The sequence below is a fragment of the Montipora capricornis genome, chromosome 3, assembly GCF_036669925.1.
Source record: "Montipora capricornis isolate CH-2021 chromosome 3, ASM3666992v2, whole genome shotgun sequence".
In the NCBI taxonomy this organism is placed as follows: Eukaryota; Metazoa; Cnidaria; class Anthozoa; order Scleractinia; family Acroporidae; genus Montipora; species Montipora capricornis.
The window spans coordinates 63,297,602-63,307,153 of NC_090885.1; the positions used below are offsets into that span (position 1 = coordinate 63,297,602).

At 42.3% G+C, this 9,552-nt stretch overlaps 1 protein-coding gene across 1 annotated transcript; it reads right to left on the bottom strand.

The window, feature by feature from the left end:
- Positions 1–1,815: 1,815 nt before the first annotated feature.
- Positions 1,816–9,341, bottom strand: LOC138043671 (uncharacterized). Its single transcript, XM_068890050.1, has 5 exons — positions 9,019–9,341; positions 5,965–6,118; positions 5,533–5,688; positions 3,938–4,039; positions 1,816–2,841 (listed from the first exon to the last, which is right to left on the bottom strand). Exons 1-5 carry the CDS (start codon positions 9,136–9,138, stop codon positions 1,940–1,942), a joined length of 1,434 nt encoding a protein of 477 aa, XP_068746151.1. The 5' UTR covers positions 9,139–9,341; the 3' UTR covers positions 1,816–1,939.
- Between the last annotated feature and the right edge of the window lie 211 nt (positions 9,342–9,552).

The following is a 9,552-nucleotide window of genomic DNA, read 5'->3' on the forward strand; positions in this document are numbered from 1 at the left end:
CCTTGCGGGCTACGGGTCTAATTGTTAATAAGCTCCAAGCAGTACCGAATTTCGCTTGTCGCATTTTGTGCGGCGCTAAAAAATTCGATCACATAACTCCTTTGCTAAAAGAGTTGCGCTGGTTACCAATTAGGCAACAACTTTATTTTCGTTTTGCTGTTCTGGTTTTTAAGAGCATGACGGGGTGTGCTCCGGAGTATTTGAGATCTAAGCTCGTCAGAAGATCCGTCGTCTCGACAAGGAATACCAGAAACTGTCAGCTTTTGAACATACCACTCTTCCGCACTACTACCGGCCAAAGGACCTTTCAATATAGAGCGACCTCTCTGTGGAATGAGTTGCAACCTGCGCTCAAACTTAGCCCATCTGTGACGGAGTTCAAGCGCTTATTCAGGCAAAAGCTTCTTCTTCTTCTTCTTCTTCTTAATGACTTCTTAATGAGTGCTTAATGCTTGCTTAAGTTTAGTAACTTTTGTCTTCTTTTATCATTGTCATGTAATAATGGATGACACTCCGTGTTTCGGAGACGTCCGAGTTTGGGGTGGTAAAAATGGTATCTCAAGATCAATTGCGATGGCTTCTATTGTGCGCTGCCAAACCGGCTGCACTGGCACAGGGCCTCTGGCAGATTCCGCAACGAAATTCACAAGGTGCAGCAAGTTCCGGATTTTTACGTCTTAGTCTGGCTTCCTTAACTCTGTTAGCTCTTTCGTTCTCAAATCTTTCCACTCCTTGTGCACCCGTGTTACACAATCTAAATGGGTAATACCCATATAATCTAAATTTAGATCAGTGGGTGCAAGCCATCTCAGATGATCATCCGAGTCATCCAACCAGGCAACTCATTAAATATGCGTTTCCTCTTTCACTTCAATTACATGAAGCTTATCCTATACTTAGACATTTTCTCGTCAGAAAAAAAAAAGGAAAAAAAAAAGGGAAAAAAAGGAATTTTTTTGTTTAAGATGATCGACGGACATGGATGACAAAAAGGTTGAACCTAGTCCGTTAGCCACGCGTAAGGAATCATCGATAACCACCACACCATCGAAGCACGCTGCTGAATGAAAGCAAATTTTTATAATATTTAAATAGAGACCCATTACCAGTATTGAAAGCTAATCGATTTAAGATGGGTGCGTACTTAGAATGGGCGTTTAGAGTTAAGTACAGTTTATCAGCACTATTCAAATTGGGTGCTTAGACCTAAATACGGTGCATGCATGGTTGGATGACTCAGATGATCATCTGAGATGGCTTGCACCCACTGATCTAAATTTAGATTATATGGGTATTATCCATTTAGATTGTGTGACACGGGTGCCCTCATTGATCCTTCTCCTCCATTCCTAGCTCCAACTTGCCAGCTGTTCCCAACCATTAACAGGGATCCCTGCCAACCTGATGTCCTTTTTTACCAGATCTTCATACCGAAGTTTCGGTCTGCCTCTTCCTCTTCTTCCTTCTTCAAGCTCTCCGTACAATATTTGTTTCGGCATTCTGTTGTCTTCCATTCTAGCTACGTGGCCAACCCAACGTAGTCTAATATTCATTAACTGTGATTCTACGGAGGGACACAGGATTTTCTCCAGAACTTCCTGGTTTGAAACCTTGTCCTTGTAGCTGATTCCTGCAATTTTACGGAAGCATCTTTGTTGGAATGTACTTAGTTTATAATTCTGTAATGTAAAATTGACGAGCCAATAAGGTATGTATGTATGTATGTATGTATGGCCAGCTCTCTCTCCCATGGTTAGAGACTGTACTCGCGAGTCCCGTGAGCACGCTCAGAAACGACTCAAAACCCCAAGAACATCATTCCACATTGCAATTTTATTCAAACAAGCAAAACAAGAAAGACAAACTGATCATGACAGTTGCTCAAAACGATTTATTATAGCCGCGGCGGGTTGTATGATCATACTAACTGGCACACTAGTTATTTGAACCAAATAGACGTTTGCCCTGTTTTTCCATAGTTGTTGGCAGTGTACCACCCAAGATGAGTGTAGTGAGGTGACCCGCCGGGAACATCCGGAGCGAAATCCGTTGGAGTGCAGCCACTACAGGGATTTCGTCCCGACCCTGAATGAACACTTGGGAAAAAGGGGCCTTTGTTAAATACTGAAAATGGTGCGTTCTTGTTGCTGAAACCATACCCGGTCGGATAAGAATCAGACCAAGTAACCCCAAGAGCCTCTGCCAGACCGAATCTCACGTAGGTCCCAATTTCTCCTTTTAGGGCTTCAACAATGAATTCTTGGACGTGCATACGACCCTTCTGTCCGCCATTATAGCGGTTATGGTTTTCGAATGTAATGTTGAAGGGGTTGTTCTTAAGAAAAATCCTGTACACGTAAGCATACTGTTCGATACCCCCTGAGGCTGGGTTGTTTCCTCCGGCCATGATCATATAATTTGCGTTAATAGCCATTTTTACAGCTCCGTGCGGTAGATTAATAAGGCCATTTAAGGATCTGCGTTTGTTGGGAAGCCACGCGAAACCAAAGGGATTATTCATGTTGGGGATGGCTTTGTTATTAGCATGTAATGCAGCTGTATAAACGTAGCCATAACTCGCTAGCATCCATCCTCCGCCTGCAAACTTCATGTCACAGAACGTCTCAGCCGATGCTGTTTCACCAGGGGGCTGGATCCAGTACATGCCGCTGCCCACGCTATCGCCGGCATCTAGAATGGCCTGGGCGTTTGGTGCGGGATTCTCTTTGCTTCCAAGTCTCACTCTCTGACAATGTTCACCTCCATAAGGAGATGGGCAACTGCAGAGATTTACGCCATTGCAAGTACCACCGTTTTGACATGGTTTTTCTGCACACATGCCTACAAAGGAAAAAAGCTGCAATTTTATGAACCTTTCCATTGCTTAGAATCGCGCGTTTTTTTTCTCACCGAAGATTTCGATCGGTCGCTTAAACTCAGCCCAACCTCCTTTTTCCCGCTCAAACTCGAAAGCCGGACTAAGAGGATGGAAGATCTCCTTTTCTACTTTAAGGTTAAGGAGGTCATGAACTGCACTGTCAACTGTGATCGGTTATCCTGTGTCACTTTTCCGGCAGTTCATGACAAGCCTCCATACTCGTAACAGCCTACGTATGAATACTACAGTCAAGTTTCAAAAATAAGCCAGGCATCATGCGGATAGCGTCTGTCTAATTAGAGATAATGATGCTGTAAGCATCCCTTGAGAAGACTGATTTGCTCTATCCAGTGTTCTTTGACTTTTGCCAACCGTGCGCGAGATATTAGGGACTTTTAAATCGAGTGCAAATTTTCCCTTCTGAGCGTGCGCACTTTGAAAAATGTCGGCCTCCAAACCTTATCCGCATGCGGAAAACTCGTACTCGTCGTTCTCCGATCTAAAGGTCCTTATAAAGGTCAGAGCGACTTTTTTGTGGCTGGCGGCCCTTTTCTTTTCCTCTTTGGATTGCAGATGTGGAGCACTTTCTGCAAACCAAGATCATACTCGCGAATGCATTGACAGAGATGTTTAATGTCAACCCCGGTGAATGAAATGAATAGGTTATTTTTCGATGTTGACTCGGGGATACTCGGAAGAATCCGAGTGCTCCTTCGGAGGCGTCGAACCGACGGCCATCCGATTACCAATTCGGAAGTTCTACCACTGAGCTATAACTTTTTTTTTCCGTACAATCGCAATTTTTTTTCCATTTAGATAATTTAGATCCCGGCTAGCAATGAGGCGGAAAAATCGCGACATTCACCTAGTTAATGGCCTGGCTCCCAAAAGTCTCCTGTAGCTCAGTATAATAGGAAGGTCGTAGGTTCGACTCCTGTCATGGAGCGCTCGGATTTCTTTCGAGTATCCCCGAGTCAACATGGAAAAATAAATATATTTAATACAAGATCACTTGTAACCGGAGCTTCTCGTTCTGGCGCTACATTAGGTTTTACTCACTCCTTTGGCAGAAAGCTCCGGTGAATCCTGCAGGACAAGAGCACCAAGCAGCAAATCTTTCAGCGCATTTACCTCCGTTGCGACAGAAAGTATCTTTACACACTGAAAAGATAAAGGTGAAATTTCACTCCCAAGTTAATTAGGCTGTATTACTTTTTCCGGAAACTGTCCAAGCGCGCTCCAACAGACAAATTGCCAGTGCTTATAACCCCCTATTCGCTTTGTATGATATTGTGAACACATCGTGACATTCCTTAACTTGCGTCAGCAATGTTTCTATAGAACACCAGATATGCACAACAAATCAGTTTCTACGGTGCATCACTGACCCAGTGCTTTAAAAGTAAAAAAAATAAGTCACGGATATTTTTGGCTTTGATGTAGGTCCACCAGTTATCATCCCTCTGTGGAACCCTCGAGAAAAAGGCGAGTTCGTCAAGCCAGTTGTGGAATTGTTTGCAGCGAACCTGCCCGGGTTAATTCAATCTCGACACCAGGCTGAGGGAGAGGAGAGCTCTGGGGAACCCTGGAACAAAGTGTCTTCTCATTGGTTTTCGTAAAGACCAATGAAAAGCGTCTGTAATTGGTGCATTCATGTTCGCGCGAGGAGTGAGCAGGCGCCATAATGTTCAAATAGCCAATTTTTGGCTATAAAAACCCTACGGCGCGTCTTCTCCTACATGGACTTTCGCAGAGCCTCGGGTCATGCGCAGACATGATCTGAGGCTCTGGTGACGAGAATGGGGTTAATTAAGAGGGTTGGACAAATTGTCTGTCCGGCGCCATTGTGTCGAACATCAAGTACGAAAAAAAATGGCCTAAAAATGGCCTATTCTGGGAGAACGCCTCGAATAAAAATCCTAGCTGAATGATGAAACGGAGGACAATTTAGCGAAACTGGGCATGACCTTTCCTACTTTTTTGTCAGTTCTACGAAACAGACTGATTTGCCACTGTAATCAAATCATTATTTCTTTCCACACAGAGCATCTCCCAATTTCTGTTTTAAATTTCTATCTTGAAGTTATCTGTTAATTCGTTATCTATTTATCTCTTTCCTGAGGCTCTTTTTTCGCTGTTTATTAGCAGTGCCCAGGCCGGACTGCGTACATCTACAACAACGCTTTTTAAGAATCAAAGCAATCGAATCCAGTTGCCATGTCCATAGGCCATTTTACAGTTGTTTGCTCAGTGACCTAGCCTATAAATGGCTCCGAGGCTGCCTGTGACCTTGCATTGATGCAGACCTCACTGCTTTTATCATGTAAATTGTGTTGTTGTAATTCTACTTAGTCTAGTTTAACATTAGATAAGCACAAAGGTTTGTGTCGTAGCTGGGTCACCTGCAGCCTCGCTTCCATTCTTAGGCAAGGTAACCTAGCTACAACTGTAAAATGGTTTGTTGGATCATTTTCTTCCTTCTCATTATTTTCGCTATAACGAACAGCTTGGTCTTTCAGTTAAAGAAAGTTAAAGAGATTCCAGGAAGATAATATCTCCTTCTAGGCGATACCTTAAAATTTGACTGAAAAAAAAGACAAACCCGGAATGGCATATATGGTAAAGGAGGGACCATGGCAAACCAATCAACTCACCATCGCACTGTTTGAGACGGCAGTACTTGACAAAAGCCTCCTTTGTTTCGTTGCATTCCTTAGCTGTTGCATTCAGGTCACAATTGATCTTCTGGGAAAATATTGAGCAGCTTTCCAATACTTCTTCCGTTTTCTCAAAACATTGCAGGCATGACGCTAAAGATAATGTCAGCAAAGTTAAAATTCGAAAACCTTTCCATTCAAAAGAATGATTTTCGTCCTTGTTCCTTGCTGATTTGGTAAGAATGTTCGGCCAAGGGTTTCGTCTTTTGTTAAAACGAGAATTTTGTTGCCTTTTCATAAAGAGATAGTTGCGTGACAAAACTACAAGCAAGGGCTAACGCTGACATGGTTCATATGGGTTAGAAAACTAGAACTTCACGTTTTTTAAGTCTGTACAAGCAAAATTGTCCGGCAAACGTAACAACAAACCTTTTGCGCTGTGAGTTTCACACAGCTTTTTCGCGTGCTCAAGATACTTATCACAGATGTCGTAATGGTTGACCGAGAATTGGTTCTCATTTGATGTCCTGCATTTTCCGGATTGCACATAAGCTTCTTTCAAACAGTCCTCGTACGTCAAGTACTAAAACATAAATAACATATTGTGAATAACTAGTAAGTGTTGGCAGGCAATGGTTACGCGATATACTTTTTGCCACTGTTGACTAGAATTCCAGCTTACCTGTTACCCGTTACCCGTTACCTGTTAGAAAAGACCTGCCGCTTCTGATACGCAAAGAAACGCTTACAACATTCCAACGCAACATCTTGCATTGTTGGGCACAACATGTTGCATACGTTTGGCCACCTTGTTGCGATATGTTGCAACATGTTGGATGATGTTGGATCAAATTTGAAAACGGTCAAATTTTTCGTGCAACATTTTGGATGTTGCATGATGTTGTACTCGTTTTAGCCACCTTGCACGCAACATTGTTGCACTACGGCACGCGCGATAGGTTCACTAGGCATGCGTGCGTTTGGCCAGCCAGGTCAACACGAGACCACTTTCATAAATGGCGATCACTTTTACATTCTTTGTTAATTAGACCTACTGCCCTCATTTGATACAAATATTCCTTTGTAATATGCTCTCCATAGTGAGGCTAGAAAAGCTTATGAAAGAGGTCTGTGTCGCAACATCATGCAGCAATGTTACAAGATGTGGCGTTGAAATGTTGCGAGTGTTTGGCCATGCCTTAAAAGTCGGCGCAGTGGACCTAGTGGTGAGAGAGAGGACTGCAGTCCTTACTTCTGTCTCTTTGTGATTGTAATCAACCAGGGTCATAGTCTGGGGAGTGGAGGGGGCAAGTACTGAGACCAAGAAGAAAATACTGGGAGGGAGCAGGGGAGAGGGAAGAGGGAACTTCTTCAAACCTCACCCACAATTTCTTGAGTTGGATAAATTGAGCTTTGAAAAGTTGTTGCAATCGACTTGGCGATACAATGTGTCCTTTGCCGAACAACCTGGTTACAGGAACCAATAATTAATGAAAAGTTCACTTAGCCTGAATTCGAAGTTTCAGAGAAATACCACTGAAGGCCAAGATTTTATGACCATTTAATTTAGAAACTCGAGAATTCCATGCGTTTGTTTAGAATTAGAGAGCTTTTGCCCTTCAGCGAAATATTTCATAATAAAGTGACGCAAAAACTGCTGAGATATTTAAATTCACTAATAGTAGAACAAGCGAGAATAAATCATGCAATCAAGAAAAACATTTCACATTGGTTTTCAAAAAATGAAACAAATAACTAAAAATAAAATAAAATACAATGATCGGTATGAAAAACCATTACCCTGCGCATGCGAGCAGTTGATTTCTCCTACGCTTCCCGAGAGAGAAACCACTACGAGCAACCGTTAGTTTCTTTGAGTGAGCCGCCGTCCAGCACCAAGGACGACTAAATTAAATTTAAACCGGTAAAACGAGTTAGTAAACTTGTTTTTGTGCTTGCGCGAACGTTCAACTACGTAACGGCTGCGTTTGGGCGAGCCTTCTATTTAATGATTTCCCGCGAAATAAGACGAAGTGATGTCAAATACATCACGTGGCGTTTGACGTACTTTGCACATGCTCGATGGAAAATCAAACTGTTGCTCGCAGTGGTTTCTCTCTCGGGTAGCGTAGGAGAAAATCATTGAAGCGTAACTAGGGGGCAAAGCGTCTTTTTTCCATAAAAATCATTCAAAGGATACGGGCCCTGTAATAGGCGCGGTAACATATTTTGAACCGATTTTCTCATTTCTAGGAAAATGAATGGATTCAGACCTAAAGATTTTTTTTTTTTTTTCAGGAAATTCGGTTAAAACCTTCCGGCCGAGCGACTACACGGTCAAGGGAGATGACATCAAAGTGAAAAGGTTAAAACGTGACTGTTGCAAAAAGCTGTGTTGTGTTTCACAAGCTTGGCAGCGCCTCAAAGCGACAGATCAGTTTCGAATACTACTAAAGGTCGAGGGCAACTTTTATCAGCTCAATACATGCACGCCTTACTCATGAATGTTGGAAGTTATTCGTCCCTACACTCATAGCGCAATGTTCTCCTTTCTGGAAAAGGATTTTAATTATATATATATAATGCTGTGGAGATTTGAGAAGATTTGCCTTTCAACGCAACTTCTTCTGCTCGCGATTTGAGCTAATTTTAAAACTGTCCGATTTCTAAGAAAACGCCTTAAACCGAATGTTATTGACCATTTATAGAGGAACGCTTGACATGCGAAAGCACAGGAACGGGAAAATACTCAAATGCTGTTTCTAAGAATTAGATATTAGCGAATGCGGAGAAAATAGAAGGACAGTTAAAGGTGAAGGCAATGTACTGAAGTCGGCTAAATCGCACCCTAGTGGGAAAATCGCACCCTAGTGGGAAAATCGAAGAATTAGAGCTAAAGTCCGACATATCGGAAGAATCGGAAAAATAGAAAGATCTTAGAACCGAAGTCCGAAAAATCGTATGAATCGTAGAATCGGAAAAAAAACAGGAGAATCTTATATCCGAGTCGGATAATCGGAGGACTTCGATTTAGCCATTATCGCACCCTAATGGGTAACACCCCAAAAACCTCTCATCGAACAGCGATGCAAAGTGATGTTAAATTCTTAAATCAATTTAATGCAAAAGTTAACGGTGCTCGAAGTCTTTCGATAAAGGAATAGACCGTTCTATGATTGCTCAATTTTACGTTACCTTACTGGTGTCAGTTGTTCAAAAGGTGGCTAACGTTGTCCACCGAATAAATCACCATACAGCGGATAAACACTAGCAAAATCAATTGAGTTATCCAGTGGATAGTGATTTATCCAGTGGGTAGCGCTATCGATCCACCCTTCAAACAATTGGGGCCTGGTCACCAGCAGTACAAGTTTAACAATTATCTACCGTAACAAAACACAATGGCTTCGACCAGGTGAATGGCGAAGTGGCGACCTTCTGCGTGTAAAGCAGACGTAATAATCACTAGTCCAAGCAGCTTACCTCTCCACAGTTTCCCTTTCTTTTTATCAAGTAGCTTTTATCGGCCAGAGAGAACCCAACAGACCAGAGGCTTGACGCGATGAAACAAGTGAAAACAAGCGATGCTAAAGTTCTTCTCATTTTGCCAGGCTTAGCTTCTAACGCGCACAACTAGACACTAGAGACGACTGATTGCGGAAATGCGATTACTTTCTTTTTGTGTTCCCTGAATTGTAAATTGATCCTGAACATGCACCAAAACACGTTTTGCACACTTTCGTAGGCTTTCCGCCCAGCGATTTGGTTCTTTACCAGCCGTGTTAAGAAGTTCCTCTTTCTGCTCTTTCAGTATCACGTTTGACCATTGTCAACTATGGGCAGCCGTCACCACCAAAAATACAAGCCTAGTTAATGGTTAAGAATAAACCGGAATGGTTTAATTGTCCTTTGTAGAACAGTTTATCAGAATTTGAAAAGATGTATTTAAAACACAAATGGACAAGTCACCTTTTAATTAGTGAAATGAAATAAACAAACATTAAATGGTTTAGACAA

Excerpts from the sequence above, each read along its gene's own strand:
- LOC138043671 (XM_068890050.1), bottom strand. The coding sequence starts at position 9,138 with ATGAGAAGAACTTTAGCATCGCTTGTTTTCACTTGTTTCATCGCGTCA. Across the intron at positions 6,119-9,018 it reads GAAAGGGAAACTGTGGAGAG|TACTTGACGTACGAGGACTG; the intron begins GTAAGCTGCTTG and ends TTTATGTTTTAG. Across the intron at positions 5,689-5,964 it reads TGAAACTCACAGCGCAAAAG|CGTCATGCCTGCAATGTTTT; the intron begins GTTTGTTGTTAC and ends CATTATCTTTAG.